The 18,797-nt window shown below is 42.5% G+C and overlaps 1 protein-coding gene across 6 annotated transcripts in view; it reads right to left on the bottom strand.

Moving 5' to 3' along the window:
• Positions 1-18,797, bottom strand: part of Alk (Anaplastic lymphoma kinase) — a 72,125-nt gene that overhangs the window by 22,171 nt on the left and 31,157 nt on the right. For 5 of the 6 annotated variants that reach the window (XM_065235688.1, XM_065235692.1, XM_065235687.1 and 2 more), the window contains exon 2: positions 7,693-9,668. In XM_065235688.1, the coding sequence (XP_065091760.1) occupies positions 7,693-8,343 (651 nt within the window). In that variant the 5' untranslated portion in view covers positions 8,344-9,668. The remainder of the gene's footprint in view (positions 1-7,692; positions 9,669-18,797) is intronic. The other variant, XM_065235689.1, reaches the window with a different exon arrangement.

The following is an 18,797-nucleotide window of genomic DNA, read 5'->3' on the forward strand; positions in this document are numbered from 1 at the left end:
TACTGTTGCCTTTTAGGCTTTTAAAAGTGTATCATAAAATCTCCTCTGTTTACAAATGGAACTTTAAGGATGGATCACAGACAAACAGACGTAACTCTTCATTGTGTATCTTCGTTCATGCATTTAACGGTTGATTTGAATATTATCAGTTCCGCGAACTACTCGCCGCAGCGCTGGCATCGGATCACGTTTCGGACGTTTCTATACATTCTATAGAACTTTTATGCAATATTGTTTACGAGTTAGCGAGCAAGCTTGTTTTCCGCGAGAAGCCAGAGAGATGTCGTTACTGAGGTTATATGTTTTGAGATCTATGTTTTCAAGAACAAGTTTTTCAAAGAGTTACGTCTGTTTGTCTGTGGATGGATCCTCATAGTGAATAAAAACCAAATTTATGACAAGGATATCTCGAAGGATAAACGAAGTTGGAGGAAAAATTCAAGCGATGCTAACGACCGAAGGGAAGTCGATTTCAGTAAAATTTAGTTCTTTAGAAGAACCAGCACGTCCGGCGGAACGGGTACCATCAACGACTGAGCATCTGGGTGGAGAAGAGTGAAGTGAGCGTGGTCCTCAAATTCATAAAACATTGTCAAAACAGTCTGAAAACAGACCAGCCTTCTCCAGACCTTGCGAATAGATGAAGATCGGAACTCGGACCGGAATAACTTGCGTCAGTACCGACAGCAAACCACTGAAACTGTCAGTTAGCGGACACTAGTTGGTGTCCGATCCATAGCTGCGATTTTATTCGGTGAAAGGGTCATCACTTGGAAAAAATTAATTCAACCGTACATTCCTGCATCGCTTGATGGTGCACTTCCAGAACCATCCGGAAGAAGGGGAAATTTTTGGGAATGATCGAGGTTACAGCTGTGCGAAATGCGAAATGTTATGAGCACTTTCTGAGTAACTGCTTCAAAGCCATTGGGAGAGAATCGCCTGGAAGAACGCTGAATCGCACAGCGCAACTATAGAAAGATAAACAAACTTTGACGTTTAACATTTTGTAGGCAACATTGCCGCCATAAATGCTGCCATAAATCTGAACGGATTGGGATCAAGCAAAATGGCTTTAGATAAATGCAATACAGTCTAGAAGTTTTATTCATAAAAGCAAATTCAAAACCTTATGAATTTGTTAGGGATTTCTTGAAAGTAAAATAACTTTGTCACAAAAGGCCCATGAAAATCAACTTTTATGCCTCCGCCATATTACAATTATTTTGTTTAATTGTTAATATCTTCGATTCTCAATCTATATTTCCTTGGATATAACTTTATTGTAGTTAATTTAGCAATAAGAAATATTTAGAATGCAAAAATCATGAAAAATAAAAATTTCTGCTAAGCTTAATGATCGACCTGAAGAATATATTTTTTTTCTCAATGTTAAATAATTAGTAAAATCGATGTTTTCCGTGCGCGGACTCAAGTTTTTCGATGTTTTGACGTACATTTCACATCAAATTTAACATGGCACCTAAAACTAGGCCACTTCATGAGAACTATTTTATAATTTTTGAAATTCGACTGGATTTTTATACGGTCAGTTATTATTTCAATTATTTTGATAAGATCGGATGGTATTTATGAATCCTTTTTTATCCTGATTGTTGTTTTTCTAGTGAAATCAGCAAGCAGCTAGGGTAAATGGCTCGAATAATGGTTTTAATTGTTGCCAAATAGCTTTTATTGTAGCTTAAATACGGGTTTGAAATGGATCTTAATGCGTTTATCGTACAACCATTTTGCAGTGAATCAATCTTGAAGAGCTTCGAAAATATACCCTTCAGAACCTTTTCCCGAGTGGGCCAACTAAACAGATTATAGCATGAATGAGGTTTTGGTGGATGCATCAATGGCAAAGCAGTCTTGACCAGGGTATTATGAATGATGTTTGATAGTAGCTTTGTAGTATTTCATAAAACTTAAAATGTTACTTGGGAAGCCATCTCGATAACCACTTGACGATTGTTCACATGTAAACATTACACGCTAAACTAGTTTTACTCAAAATTTCGTCAATTTTTACCCATGCAATAAAAAGTTGTACACAAAAGAAAGTGTTGCATTTTTTCGAGTTCAATCTTAATCTTGAAGAGACTCAGCATGAAAGTGCAGATGCTGCAAACGCTCTCTGAGGACATCGATGAGGCGGAACACCAGTTCATCCAGGCAACCAAAATCACATGTAAGTTTACTACCTGGATGACGAGTCCAACCGTAACTATTACCTTGGAAACTGTGTTCCAAAAAAACTCAGAATGTATATTGGAAAATCCTCTTTAAAAATCTAAACAAAATTATTTCCATTCGGGTGGAAAAACTTAGGAACAGGCAGTTTGTAAAGATCTTAATAATTCACCATAAGCCCTTTGGTATTTAACAAAAGTGCTAAAAAACAAGCCAAACTCCATCCCACCTCTTAAAGCAAATAACTAACTTCACATAACAGTCATCGAAAAGGCTCCATTTCTCAACATTTTATGGCTTCGCATAAATTGGCTCGAGAAATTGTCAGTTGAAAAATTTCAAGATCATCTTGAAAAGAGTCCCAAAATAATTTTGATCATTAATCCAAGGGAATCACGATCTGATATTAGTTTCAAAGAATTCAAGGTCTTGAAAGGCGAAATAAATTCGCCATAGGCGCAGTGAATCCGAGAAGCCACGCTGACCAGCAAAAATAATAATTATTATTAATAAGATCTTTTGTCCACTCGGCTTCTTGTATTCACTCTGTCTGACGCCTAAGGCGAATTTCAATTCAGAGGATTGTTTCTCGCGAATCACGAGTAAAATTCGAAGATATTTCTAAGGAGAATATCAAAGAACTTCAGTTCTGTGGAAAATTTAATGTTAATTCTGGGCATAATGACTATTGTGAAATAACATAACACATTAAGCATCTTTGAAATGTTTGGTTAGCCTGTGGACATATAGGTTCCGAAAAACATGGAGTTTAGGAACAAAGCCGTATTTCACTAATGCGACTTGCACGCAACAACCAAAAGTATCGTGATCCCATAGCCTCGTTCATAAAACATTATTGAACAGTTTTAAAATCGGTCAGCTGGTGCTGGAAATGTGGCAGAAACATGTTGCTGGGAATGTGAGCCATGATACTAAATTTGACCGGTAAGGAATAAAACCTTTCAGCTTGAGCTTGAGCTTGAGCTTGATTGACCGCCCACGGTTGCTACTCTGTTACTGCCAGATCAGTTGTAATTACACAGAGAACCAATAGACGATGCTTGGGACTAGCAATCATCCTCAATGTGTAAAAACTGGTGATCTTAAATTAGGCAAAACCAGCGCCTGCCGCGCCCGAACACAGGTCAAGAAAGGAATGGGAAGGATTGTGTTGACATGACACTCGCTTTGATGGAAGCGGAGAACACCTCTGCACTTCCACGAGGAATCACTGGGATGTTGGATAAGAGGGTTGGGTTTGCAGCAGGGTTCGTTTTGGTAAACGATAAGCTGAATTGATGTCCTAACGATCATATAACGCGAAGGAGCTTGGAACTAAACCCACGGTCTTCTGCTCAGTAAGCAAAAGTGTTTGCCACTAGGCAGACGAGCACCTTTTTAATCACCGAGTTGCTGTTATTACCATGTAGTCATATTAACAAATAAAACGATTGACGAATCTTGAATGTGGATGGGCCTGAGATTAGACTCATGATGTTCTGCTCAGTAAACAAAAACGGTTTCTCTAAGGCCACCGAGCCCCTCATATCACATAATACCGCTGCTCAAATTTGTGTATCCATTCAAACCCGGAAACAACGACAACAACGAGTTTCGCAAAATACACGATACACAAGCGATTTTACCATAAATCTCTTTGATATGTAAGGACCTGGGACCGCGTTTTTTGCTCAGTAAGCAGGCCACTGTAACCGACGATCTTTCAAATCCGAAAACTAAAAACTACGAAAAAGTACTTAGGCCTTCATTAAGTTCCACTTTCACGCGACGTTCAATGACAGGGTCCTATCCAGGATTACATCTGAAAAATTCAAATCTGGCCAACGCCCACCCTAAACCTAAACCTGTTCTAATCCACCTGAAATGACTAACGAATGGAAGACTTTGACTACCCTGCCATGCAATAGTCTCATTCCGTGCCTTATGGCAACTTGATGATTCTATTGCGCTCATCTTTTGGCACCACCCAGGGGAGACTTGGTCCTGTACCCAATGCTTAACTTATCTCCATTCCACTCAGCTACTCGCAATTTCTTGTGATATAGTGGGCGGAATATTACTATATGAGACAATTCAATGCAGACGTCTTTCCAAATTTGGCAGATCGACAGGTAATCGGAGAGTTACCACGATAGTTGCTATTCAAAAACTTCCCAAATTTCCCATTGCAGACGCCAACGAAATGACGTCATTGAGCTATCGATCAACTACCCTGGTTATCGCCTGGTACCTTATAGCACGATGCTAGGAGGCGAACCTCTCTCCCCCGGTAAGGAATAAAACCTTTCATGTGACAAAACAAATTACTTCAAAATATGATAACCACATCAACTTTGGCCATTTCGAGCGCCACGGATATGTCCCAGATGCTCCCGGGAAATCAACCAGACTTGAATTAAAACCCATCGTGCCAAATAATGAATTAAGAATTGGTCAAATGGATTAAATTCCAAGATATAAGGAAAAAATGCAACATCAATAATACGTCTCAATCAAAATTTATTCTTGGCTTGCTTTCGACAGAAACAAAATCCATTGGCAAAATTACCATATTGATAGTTTAAATTTAATACTCCCACCAATAGATTTTCAGCAGTTCTTTCAGTCAATGCGTCGTCGACTTTGGAAAGCAACCGTTTCGTGATGAATGTGTGAATGACCACGTTTTGCGTCCATTGCTGCAATGGAAGCGCTCTGAACCCCGTTGGCGAAATTGTCATACAATGAAACCACTGGAAACGGCCCCCGTTCTAATGGAGGAGGCTAAAATGGCGGAAGATAAAATGTTTATTGTGTTGTACCTTTTGACTATAGTTTTAAGATCTATTGTATAGTGAACAAGAATCCTCGGCTCTGTAAAGTTAATTCGGTTGAGGCTTATCAAATAAATCAATAAACAAACCAATAGATTTGTGCAGGAACAAAATTCATTTAATTTTACTATTTTTTCTATCAAAACTAGTGTGCCGTTTGAGTAAGCATAGTAGTTTTGACATAATGGTATTAAATTTGTTTATAGTTATAGTCAACTATACTGAAATCATGGTAGATTTAACGGCATTAACTGTAGTTATAATGAAAATAATTTTTTTTTCTGCAAAATAGTATTCCTAACTATGGTCTTTATTTCAGTGTATGAAGTATGGCACTGTAGTGGGAACGGACCGAAAAGAACAAAGGAGAGGAAGCAGGTGATCCTCAGAATCAGCAGCCACCTTTTTTCAAGTATTGGAAATATGTGTAATACTTTTTCGTTAATTCCGAATAACTAGTACGCTTTGCCTACCGAGAAGCAATGGATATACTGAGTGTTCCAGAAATACAGAGTGTTCCAGAAAGTACAACTCGCCGTCATTTCTACTCCGATGAAGTTTATCAGCTGTTCATCGATGTGTGTTGTTGTTTACTGCTCAACAAGTTTGTGTGCGCAAAGTGCATTTTTTTTACAAAATCATAAAAATGCTAGGCATTTCCCTGGAAAAGCGCAAACAGATCGTGCACGGCGAATGAGAACGACCCAAATTTGAGTTTAGGTCACTCATAATCGCCAAAAGTGCAGGAACGCAGCGATGAGTTAAATTTGTCTCATGGTATCCTGTGGAAAACCTAAAAAATCTGCCGGAAAATGAGGAAATTGACGAAAATTTTATTCAGTCTCGGAGTAGTACCAATAGACTGAGTGAATCCAATCTTTACTTTTCTCAAATTCGGGATTTTTTCCCTGGAAAAACCTACGAAAACATGATGCAAATTTACTCATCGCTGAGTTCTTGCACTTTTGACGATTATGAGTGAACTAAACTCAAATTTGAGTCGTTCTCATTCGCCGTGTGGACAAATGTGCAAATGACAAATAGTCCCAACCTATCAGTAAGGAAGGGAGCGAAAATGGAGGAAGTAAGTATCGGAGCAGTCCAAACCGCCATTGGGAAGTTCGATGAAGAAGCTAGCTTCGAGGACATATCAAAATCTGGCCGTAAACCAGGACCGGTGGACTTAAAAGTGGACCAAAAAATCAACAAGCTTTCGTCAATAAGAAAAGTGCCTATGTTCGAGATTTGGCCAAAAAACTGAGAACATCAAGAGTAACGTCCAACGTGCCAAGGCAAGAAACGGACTGAAAACGGACAAGAAGCAGAAAAAGCCAAAACAGAGTCAGAAACAAGCCGCATTCGTCAAACCGAGGGCTCGGAAGCCTGCTGTGTGAAAAATTGGCGTGTGTTATCATGAAGTCAATTTTTACCGAAAAATTTGGTAAGAAGGCCTTGGTTTGGCAAGCGATATGTGAGTGTGGCATGTTGACAAAGCCGTTTGTGACGAAGGAGATGATGAGCACCGAAAATTACGTTCGGGAGTGTTTCAATCGGAGGCTGCGGCCTATCTGTCAACATGATGGCCCAGTACTATTTTGGTCCGATTTGGTGCCAATGCACTACTCGATAGATACTGTAGCATGGTAAAAAGTAAAACATGTGCAAAAGAGATGAATCCTCCGAATTGTCCGGAGGCCCGATCAATCGATTTTTTTTAGTCCTTTCCAAGGGATATCTACAAAGTTAGAAAAATTTGAACGTCGAATGCGGAACTTTTGGTTACTTGGGTGTTGAACGTTTTATCATAGATAAACAGCCGAAACTCTTTGAATAAAATTATCTTCAAAACATAGTGCCGCCAAACATAGCACTGCAGTAGCGACATATCTCGGGCTTCTCGCGAAAAACAAGCTTGCTCGCTGATTCGCAAACAATGTTGCATGCAAGAAACACCAAATATATAGAAACGTCAAAGTGATCCGATGCCAGCGCTGTGGTGAGTAGTTCGTGAAAACGATAACATTCAAACCAATCGTTAAAACGCAAACGATGATCCATAATGAAGACTTACGTCTGTTTGTATGTGGTCTTATGAGCCATTTGCAAAATGTTTATGGATAATTCGTACAATTTAAAAGATCATTTTTTAGAAATTGAGCGGTTTGTTTTTACAATTGTATTGCTAAATTTTACATAAAATGTGGATAATAGTGACAATTTTTTTAGGGATTTTCACCGAAATGTTTTAAAGGATCATTTAGATGTTTTTTTAAAGGAATATTAAATTTTTCAAAGGTCGATTTATCAATTCTAAAGGTGCATACTTGGGGCTGCCAAAGCGGATATAGTACGAAAGTAGCTGGCACTAGTAAATCGCCTCTCTCGAAAAATTAACAAGAACTCGAGATTTTCAAATATGCAATGTTACTGACACTGTAAAGTTTTTCTTTTCAAACATTGGAGCCTTACCAAACAGAAAAAAAAAGTTGAAAAATAAAGTTAAGGTGACAGTTTTGTTGGAATTTCCAGTATTGTTGAGGCAAATTTTGGTAAAAAATTCAAACATTTGATGAGAAATAAAATATTTAAAAAATAATCTTAAATTATCACACAATCTTCAAAGTAATCTATTATTGGAAAACAAATAAAGCAAATCACTTACCACATTGATTTTGTGCAATATCGTCCGCAGTGGATCATCCTTTTGATTTGTGTTGTAGCGGTTGCGATTTCCCCATCCTGGAGCTTGCACCGAATTGCCATAATTCTGGCTCTGTGGCTGTTGCTTCGAGTAACTGTTATTGTTAACCCTTGCTGCAGCGGCCGTTTCCTCTGCCTTCAGCACTTTGTTGAAATTTCGCAGATCAGAAATACCCGAACCTCGTCGGGGACTGAACAAACCGCTACCGACGGAACCACGCGCAGTGGCCGGCGTCGGAACTTGTGCTTTAGTGTTTCGCGCATTTGGAACCATGTTGCTGCCACTTTCCAGTTTGATATCGTTGAAGCTTGAGTGTTGAGTAGCATTGTCATCCTCGTCGATGGCTATGTGATTGCTAGAACTGGTACGATGGACCGAATGTTGATAGCGGTCCGGTTCACTTGTCGTAGACGTGCTCGATAGCTGCAGAACATTGATCACGCCCGTCGAATTGTGCGCTGCCCCAAAAGTGGCATTGCCCAGTGGACGCTGCCCGACTGCACAGCGATCTAATAGGCAGAGTAGCACCAGAAGCACCAGTTCCATTGCTATTCGATGTCTTCTGGGATCGAACGCTTGGTTGGCTAATCGGTAAGTCGTAGTTTTTGTCATTTTTATACGAAATGAAAACTTGTTTTTTTTTTCAACTGATATCCTAGTAACTTTCTCACTTTTCACTATGCTCCAACGAAAGTGCGAGTGTGTAAGTCTGCGGTTTGCATTTGTGTTTGAGTGACAGGAGCCACGCGAGTTCACGAGAGAAGGAAACGCGAGGAGAACGTGGAGACCCTGTTTCGGAAGATCCAGAGAGACAGCCTCCCTCCACCGAGTGCTGTCGGTGGATTCGAAAATCGGAGAGGCTTACAAGAAAATCCTTGCACGCCCCAACCCACCGCCTCTTCCTTTTTCGGGGTCTGCTTTTTTTCTTCGGCTGCTGCTACTCCCGTTACTCCAAATGTGTTGTAGAGTATATTTAAAAATTCAGCTGGAAAATTCACTTGCCCCCAGAGGTATCGCAGTATCCAAAATACCTGTACACTTGGTCATTTTGAAGAGATTTTTCTAAATGTATGCACAGGGAAGACTTTTTTCGAACCATTTTTCTTCCTATTCATGCATAAGCATAACACTATTCACTTTTTTTCCCTTACAAGACCTCACTGAGGTGGTCTCATCTTAAATATTGATACCATACTTCTTCTTTTTCTCGCCGCCATCACTCGTCACCAAACGGGAGGACTTATCGTCATCCATCATCTCTTCGGGGACAAATGCATTAGTGCGTAACACCATTTTCTATATTTTCCTACGATTTTATTGCTTCAACAAAAATCACTTCAGCAATTCCTCCCCCACTTAGGTGCAATCTCCACCGAAGCCAGTGGCTGGTTATCCTTTTTCCAGCATCGCTTCCATTTTCTTCCGAAATTTTCACTCCCAACTATCCAGTCGTAAGATTCACTTCATAATCCGCATTTACTACTGGCGATATCGCCAAACTGTTCTCGAGTCGGATGTTCTCCACAGGCAGGGATTTGCGGTCACCAAGTTGTTAGTCTCCGCCGTAAGTCGACGCCCCGACCGAGTTTTTCTTCTCTTCGCACACACAAAATGGGCAGCGGCAGGCAGATTTGAAACGCAAAAAAATGTTCTCCGCAGCACGAGATCCGCAGATTCCGTTCACACGACCGTCCTAAGAGCCACCGGTGACCGTCCGAGGTAACCCGTGCTTTTCACGAGATGGCCAATATCCTCTTCTCGGATTCAAGAAGAAAATTGTTCGCCTCCGTTTTCGGAAACGACGACGGAGAATCACTTTTCACTTTTCACACACACGCGATGCTGAAATACTGCTGCCCTCTGACTGCTGCTGCTGCTAGCCTTTCGCTGCTTTGAGCGAGATGATTTTCGGTAGCCTCTCCCTCTCCTGTGGACTACTATCATGATGGGAAATAAGGAAAAAAAAACAGGGATGCTGTCGGTTACGTACGTACGAATATTCCGATCCTGTCTCTCGCACTTGTTATGGATGCACGGCGGTTCTCTCTCTTAGCTCAGTCAACGCTTTGACGATTTACGCAAACATGGTGGTAAGGATGTTATGGATAGTAGACATTCCTCTCACCGTTTCACCCACGGTGGATCAAGGATCCAGTCATTTCCCATTTACCACGCTTCATCCTACTGCTCGGGACACAAAATGGTTATTTAGAAGTGCTCGTAAATGCACACTTGAGCCAGTTACAGCATCACCAGCAGAAAGGAAATGTTCTGCTGAAATGTTATTGGTCGAACATGTTTCAGTGTGGATGCGGTTGTGATAAAACTTGTTTATCATCTAGTTGGTTTATTTGAAAGGCTCAATCGCGTTAGCTTTACGGAGCCGATAGTTCATCGTTTCGTAACCAAATTTTTTTAAAGGGTGTATTCGATAAAAATGGCACACCGAAAATCTTCTGTAACTTTTGAACAGTATGAGTAAAAAACCTGAAACTTTGAGTTAATCTTATTCATAGTGTATTATTTACATCTGTCAAGTTTCATTATTATTCGTAAAGTAGTTCTAGTCATGTCGTCGAAACAAGAAATTGTCCGTGAAAAATTTTTGTACACTTACAATCAATATCCAGAGGCGTTCGAAATTGAATAAAACAAATCTTGTAAATCATAACTCATTAGTAGTTTTACATTCACTGGAATTTTTAAGAATATCCGATAATCGGTTTAACTTTGGTAAGTAAATATATGTGTGTGTGCCGTTTTTATCTAATAAACCCTTTAATTCTAGGTCTAGTTGAGCCGAATACACGCGGCTTACTCGAAATTTGGAGGATAGGATCAGGGGAAGAGCATGGAAGTGGAGTTTCATTGTCTCATCAGAACGTTGTCGCCAGTATATGAACGGTAGATTCAACTTCATCTGGGGTTTGACCGGTGGGCGACGATACGAAGCATTGATAAGAGGGGACAAAACAAACAAAAATTAAGTTGCGGAAAGTCCGTAAATATTTCAAAAGTTATAACATTTAAGCCAGATTTTCACAATTTCAATTTGCTTACCGATACATACGTCGTTTTCGTTTTTGAACCTGGGTTAGTGTTAACCTACCACACTTGGCAGTATGGACCAACTATGGTCCCGCCACCAAAAGGAGAAGAAGAAGAAGAAGTGTTAACCTGACTCTGGAATAAAAAAAACGGTTTCAGTTTGAAGAGTATTTGGTATGTTGGTGTGCGTGACATCGTGTGCAGCTAGCTATCAAACACTTTGTTGATTGCAATAATTTCGTCTGTAATTTCCGACGCCGTTTGTTGGTTTTCATGTTTTTTTTAAAACAGAATAATTAAAATAATAAACGAAATGCTCAATATTTACCGAAGAAGGAAAAATTTCAAATTATATCAGACTCCGGATTTTAAAAAGCTGTCGCTGTCTGATAATTTCTTGCAAGCTTTAGATTCTTAAACAATTCGTAAAACCAATTTATCGCTTTTTCACCCTGGTTAATTATAAATTCTGGTTTTCTTCATAATGTTATTGAGCATGATTCCCGTCATCTTAATCAATAATTTGAATGAGATAACTTAAAACTTGGGCTACAAAATGGTGAGTTGACAACCTGGAAGGAGCGGAATACCTAGCCCTGGTCCTCACAAGTTCCTACTTCACGCCTCCTCGAGTCATATGATAACAAAAGACTACCAGCTGAAACATGGACACAGCTGGGTGGCAATGTTGCCAGTCCGACAATAGCAAAGTGAAGAGGTGCGACGCGAACACTGGCGCGGTAACCATAGTACGGTGATAGAGGAAATGCTTCACCAAACCTGAGCGTCTGCTCACCATGGAGGTGCGGCTCAAAACGGCGTCTGTTCTCCATGTTAGGAGCGGCTGATCACCGTCCTAGTGACAGCGTGGGACTCTAAACTGAGCTGTGCACGATGGTCCCTCGGCGAGACAGGGGGTTGGGGCAGGCCCAACAAGCCGCCCTGAAAAAAAAACAAAGTTGCAAATACCGAAGAAAGAAATACGGATCGGAACAATCGGCACAGACCTACGCGACGAAATAAGGACTACGATTGGAAACTCGGAACATGGAACTGCAAATCGCTCGGCTTCCCGGGTTGCGATAGGTTAATCTATGACGAACTTCAACCACGCAACTTCGAAGTCGTAGCACTGCAGGAACTTTGCTGGACGGGACAAAAGGTATGGAAAAGCGGGCATCGAGCGGCTACTTTCTACCAGAGCTGTGGCACCACCAACGAGCTGGGAACCGGCTTTGTAGTGCTGGGTAAGATGCGCCAACGCGTGATTGGTTAGCAGCCGATCAACGCGAGGATGTGCAAGTTGAGGATTAAGGGCCGTTTCTTCAACTACAGCATCATCAACGAGCACTGCCCACACGAAGGGAGACCCGACGACGAGAAAGAAGCGTTCTATGCGCAGCTGGAGCAGGTGTACGACGGCTGTTCGCAACGGGACGTCAAAATCGTCATCGGCGACATGAACGCTCAGGTAGGACGGGAGGCAATGTATAGACCGGCAATCGGGCCAAACAGCCTGCATGCCGTATCGAACGACAACGGCCAACGATGCGTGAACTTTGCAGCCTCCCGGGGTATGGTAGTTCGAAGTACCCCAGCAAGGATATCCACAAAGCCACCTGGAGATCACCTGACCAACACACAGAAAACCAAATCGATCACGTTCTAATCGACGGGAAATTCTTCTTCGACATTATCAACGTCCGCACGTACCGCAGTGCGAACATAGATTCGGACCACTACCTAGTTGCAGTATGCATGCGCTCAAAACTCTCGACGGTGCATAACACACGTCGAAGTCGAACGCCACGACCCAACATTGAGCAACTACGGGACACTGGAGTTGCCCAGGACTACGCGCAGCAGCTGGAAGTTGCACTACCCACGGAAGAGCAGCTTGGCGCAGCTTCTCTTGAAGATGGCTGGAAGGACATCCGTTCAGCCATAGGTAGTACTGCTGCAGCGGCACTAGGTACTGCAATCCCGGACCGAAGAAATGACTGGTTTGACGGTGAATGCAAACTGTTAGTAGAGGAGAAGAATGCAGCACGGGCGAGAATGCTGCAACACCGCTCGAGTTTGAATGTGGAGCGATAGAGACAAGCGCGGAACAGACAAAACTCGGTTTTCCGAAGGAAGAAGCGTCAGCAGGAAGACCGAGATCGCGAGGCGATGGAAAATCTGTACCGCGTAAACGACACACGGAAGTTCTACGAGAAGCTAAATAGTTCGCGTAAAGGCTACGTGCCGCAAGCCGATATGTGCAAGGACTTGGACGGTAACCTTCTCACGAACGAGTGTGAGGTGATTGAGAGGTGGAAGCAGTACTATGACGAGCACCTCAACGGTGAAGCAGCAGAAAACGAAGGTGGCACGGCAACAGACCTTGGAGCACGCGCAGAAGACGACAGGCTACCGGCCCCTGATCTTCAAGAAGTTGAGGAGGAGATCGGTCGGCTGAAGAACAACAAAGCAACTGGTGTAGATCAACTACCAAGTGAGCTATTGAAATACGGTGGTGAAGCACTGGCTAGAGCGCTGCACTGGGTAATTGCCAAGATTTGGGAGGAGGAGGAGATATTACCGGAGGAGTGGATGGAAGGTGTCGTATGCCCAATCTACAAAAAGGGCGACAAGTTGGATTGCTGCAACTACCGCGCGATCACACTGCTGAGCGCCGCCTACAAGGTACTCTCCCAAATTCTATGCCGCCGTCTGTCACCATATGCAAGAGAGTTCGTGGGGCAATACCAGGCGGGATTCATGGGTGCCCGCGCTACCACGGACCAAATTTTCGCGATTCGGCAGGTTCTGCAGAAATGCCGCGAATACAACGCCCACACATCATTTGTTCATCGATTTCAAATCCGCATACGACACAATCGATCGAGATCAGCTATGGCAGATTATGCACGAGTACGGATTTCCGGATAAACTGGCGACGATGGATCGAGTGATGTGCGTTGTTCGAGTATCGGGGACACTCTCGAGTCCCTTTGAATCTCGAAGGGGGTTACGGCAGGGTGATGGACTTTCGTGTCTGCTGTTCAACATCGCGTTAGAAGGTGTGATCAGAAGAGCTAGGATAGACACGAGTGGCACGATATTCAAGAAGTCCATCCAGCTCCTTGGTTTCGCCGATGACATTGACATTATGGCACGGAACTTTGAGATGATGGCGGAAACGTACATCAGACTGAAGGCTGAAGCTAGACGGATTGGACTTGCCATCAACGCATCAAAGACAAAATACATGAAAGCAAGAGGTTCTAGGGAAGACAATGTTAGCCTCCCACCCCGAGTTCAGATTGACGGTGACGAAATCGAGGTGGTCAATGAGTTCGTGTATTTGGGCTCACTGGTGACCGCCGAAAATGATACCAGCAGAGAAATTCAAAGACGCATTATGGCAGGGAATCGTGCCTACTTTGGACTCCGGAGGACGCTCCGGTCGAATAAAATTCGCCGCCGCACGAAGTTGACTGTCTACAAGACGCTGATTAGACCGGTGGTCCTTTACGGCCACGAGACCTGGACTATGCTCGTGGAGGACCAACCCTTGGTGTTTTCGAACGGAAGGTGTTGCGTACCATCTACGGTGGATTGCAGATGGAAGACGGAACGTGGAGGAGGCGAATGAACCACGAATTGCACCAGCTGCTGGGAGAACCATCCATCGTCCACATTGCAAAAATTGGGCGACTACGGTGGGCTGGGCACGTCGTAAGAATGCCGCACGACGACCCATTGAAAATGGTTCTAGAAAGCGACCCAACAGGAACAAGAAGAAGCGGCGCGCAGCGGGCAAGGTGGATCGACCAAGTAGAAGGTGACCTGCGGACCCTTCGCAGACTACGAGGCTGGCGAACTGTGGCCATGGATCGAATAGAGTGGAGACGACTTCTTCGGACAGCAGAGGACAACAAGGCCTTAGCCTGATTGGTAAGGTAAGTAACTTAAAACTTGACGAAATTATTAACCCTACATTTTTCGTTCTTCGGTTTTCTGAGAATGGTCATTAAAATTTGTTCATCGAATTCGGAATCAGAATCGGCTTCCGATTCCAGTAATTGAACTGCAGAAGCAGCGAAAGTAACGTTTTGCATGTTTATTTTGAAGATTTTTTCACAATCCAACAACGCTCAGCTTGACAGCTCAGATGCAGTTGTATTGGTGAACCCAACCAGTAAACCGTGAAAAATTACAGTGCGAACCTATCAACTTTGGAGTTGAAACTAGTGTGGAACTAGGTTCAACCCGTGCGAATAAAAAAAAACGTTTTGACGGCAGTTAGGTTGCAACTAGTGCAAAACTGGGTTGGAACTGAACAAAAACGAAAACGGCAATAGTTTGCTAAACTAATAGCGAATTCGTTTATTATCGGGGTTGGAACCAGTTCCAACCCAGTGCGAAACCGAACTTTTTGTCAGTGCGAACCTCAACCTGAGCTAGGTTTTAAAAACAAACGAGCAAACTGGCGTTTGTTAGAAAACAAGCAGACCCAATCTTAATACCCGATCCAGGATGGAACTGAATAATAAACGAATTCGCTATAACCTTAATGTAATATTCGGAACCTACAATCAAGCTAGTTTGTCATATTTTTTTTGTTATAGTCACTTTAACGCTCTTGGGTTATTCGTGACTTGTCCGGGGGTGAGATTTGATTTCATGACTTTGGCGTGAGAGGTATGGATGCTACTACACCGGGGTAGCCCTCGTCTTTTCATATTTGTTTATGTCCCACGCAGTTGAATCTTCTGAGATAAGACCAGTTATTTAATACTAAAGGCTGACTAAAAGTAAATTAGTACGCACAAAAAGACCTATAATTCGTGATTCAATCAGTTTAAAAAGTCCATTAATGGTTGCTTTACAGTACTTTTATAAAAACTTCAAAGTAACATCATTAGATGGTTACATTTCTCCAGTTCGAACAAAATCTCGAACCTTTTTTTTAGGCCCGGCAACACACCCCCACACCAAAGAGCTCGCACTGAGAGCCCCCTGGTAGTGGACTCCTCGATAGTATTTTTTTAACGTTACAAGAGAAAGCATATTGACATATTAATATAACGTTACTAATTTTAAAGGTGTGTGATGCAAAACAACAATCATTAATATAGTTAGGATGTACCCAGTGGAACAAAGTTCCTTTGAAGGGATCCTTAACTCATAAACAATTCAATTGATTAATATATACAATTTAATATCTTAAGCCTAGCGTAAAGACTGCAAATTTTATAATTATAAATCGATAGTTGTCACGAATTTATATCAAGAACTCGTTGATTTTGGATTTGTAGTATCGCTTTAAACTGGTTTTGAAAAGTAATCGGTTCCTTCCTCTTGATGGAGCCTATCAGCACCGCACAGTGGAAACGGACACGGAATCAGCGCATTTCTTCCATTTTGCCCGCATTTGCTGGGTGTTCTTGACTGCCCCGCCGTTTTGCTGCTTTGAAATTGCCCAGTATTTTTGAATTGGTTGAAATTCCGGGCAATTCGGAGGATTCATTAGCTTGGAGACAAAATCGATCTTGTTGGCAGCATACCACTCCAGAACCACCTTGGAGTAGTGGCAGCTGGCCAAATCGAGCCAAAAGATGACTTTGCCTCCATGCTTGCGAATGAACGTCAATACACGCTTTTTCAGGCATTCTTCGATGTAAACTTGGGATGTCATCGTCGAGGATGTGATGAATGGTTCCGTTTTTAGGCCACAACTGCAAATTGTTTGCCAAATCATGGCCTTCTTCGCGAACTTGTCGGCAAACACGAACTTGAATCTTCCCGGCACATCCCCACGTCCAGTCGCGATGTAAAACTTTTGACCGGGAAGCGGCTTAAAATCGAGTTTGACGTATGTTTCGTCATCGATTAAAGCGCAGCTCTTGTGTTTCTTCAAAACACGGTCGTACAAGAGCCTTGCATGCGTTTTGGCCACGGAATTCTGCTTCATGTTCCGGTTCGGATGTTCACTGGCTGTGCACGGCTTGTATCCTTCCCCGGTAAGGATGTTTCACACCGTTTGAAAGTTGACGTTGTACCCTCTGGTCACATCTCGGATCGAAAGACCGGGGTTGGCTTTAACACACCTGTTCCCCGAACAAATTGCACTACACTTTCTTTTAACACTGGAAACTTGTAACCAGTTGGTAACAATCCGTGGATTTTCGTCTGTAAGAGTTATTGTTGGTTGGGAAAATTCACGTTTTGTTAAATATAAAACAGTAGACACACACAAGAGTGAGAGGGCTTGTGCCGCTGCCAAAACACTCAAAGGATACTGAAGGGAGGAAAATCGTAGCTTTAAGCTAAAAATGGATGCACATATGCAGAAAATAGGATTAGCAAAATTGATTGAAGAGAGCCATCTGAGATATGGAAGATTAGGCAGAAGTGAACAAGAACATAGTGAAGTGCAGTGAAATGGTTTATACCCACCCCCTTTTAGGGGCTCGGGATGGAAGGACTGCCTCCGTTCAGGACCTGTTGTGCTTTTGTACAGCTTGTTCACCTCGTACCGTACAATAAAACGGTCTCACACGGCTCGCTAATCGCAAATGATCCTCGATCGTCCATCAGGGACGATTCCCTCAGGCCGGTGGCCTTAATTGTCAAGGAGGGTCCCGTTTCGGCTCGACCAAGGTGGCCATGCCACGGTCAGCCGATGTAGTCAACGACGGAAGACGCCTGCCAGCCAAACGAGCCAGCAACGCCTGCTGAGCCGTATGTGGCTGATGAACGCCACCAGATTCGCCATTCTCTCAATGTAGTAGATCCCGCTGCATCAGTAAGTACTAAATTTTAAACCCTCGGATACACGCCACATATATGTGAAAACCCACACCCACACGCCACAGAAAAGGGCAGTAAATGTTTTAGAAAATGTGAATCTTCCTTTGTTTTCATACTTTGTCCGCGTTGCCCCTCCAAATACCCAGTAACATGCCGGCCCTGCGACACAGTTCAGGGGTCTCATGCTACTGAGCTAGTTAGCTGGGAGTGTTTGGTAATGCCATAGTCACAAACTATCGGTTCCAGATCAGCTCAAGCTGGAATATTTATTTCTTGTTCAGTGTGTGCACGTTTTAACTAATTAAGGTAGATCAACTTACAATTTAGTGTAGGCTTCGTAGTTTTAGATTAGATCCAATTTGATTTCCACTAGTAGGGTATAGTTTAATGCCGCGTTCACATTACAGCCTATATTACGTAATATAGGCTGTCTTGCAATGAACACTCATACATAGGATTTCCAGTGAAAACTAGATGTATGAGTGCTCATTGCAAGAGAGCGTATATCAAGAGATATACGCTGTAATGTGAACGGGGTATTAAAGATTTAGCATCTAATAAAGTTCGAACGCTACGAGAATCTGTACAATCACCATGATTCAATAATTGCCAGTTTGGATCAATTTTAGGATAAGTTCATAGAAAAAGAATAATCAGTTTATAGCTTACGTTTTGAGATTAGGTAGTTCTGTATGTAAATAATAACTAGTATTAGGAATTCACTTAATAATGTTAACAAATTTAAGAGGTATTTTTCAATAAAATTAACGTATTTGTATAAAAGACACCAGTCCACCAGTGAATCCACTTTCAGTTCGCCGTTCACACACGCTTTTTCCTTTTTCTCCTTTAACCTGTCTTTCATCACTCCTGTCATTGACCGCCGCTGTCAAAGTCCACCGATCGATTAGATGACCAGCGTTGCCAAATAGCGTAGCAACAGTACCTCAACACCTTGCTGCGCAGCTGACGATCCCTGGTTCCAGTTTTTTCGTAGGTCCGCTGATTCCTTTCCACACTCAGGGTTTCCTTGTAGGTTTCGAGCACTCGACAAACTGTTGTTTTCGGCATCTTTAGCACTTTAGGCAGCTTGGAACCGGACCACTCTGGATTTTTCAGGTGTTTGTGCACAATATTTTTTCTTCTTTCGGGTTCCATTTGACGTAATTTCTGAACGCGATCGACTACTTTGATCAAACGTGCACCAGAAGGGTAGA

This window comes from Ochlerotatus camptorhynchus, unplaced genomic scaffold (genome assembly GCF_037179485.1).
Source record: "Ochlerotatus camptorhynchus isolate MF236.1 unplaced genomic scaffold, CSIRO-AGI_Acam_v1.1 ptg000503l, whole genome shotgun sequence".
Taxonomy (NCBI): Eukaryota; Metazoa; Arthropoda; class Insecta; order Diptera; family Culicidae; genus Ochlerotatus; species Ochlerotatus camptorhynchus.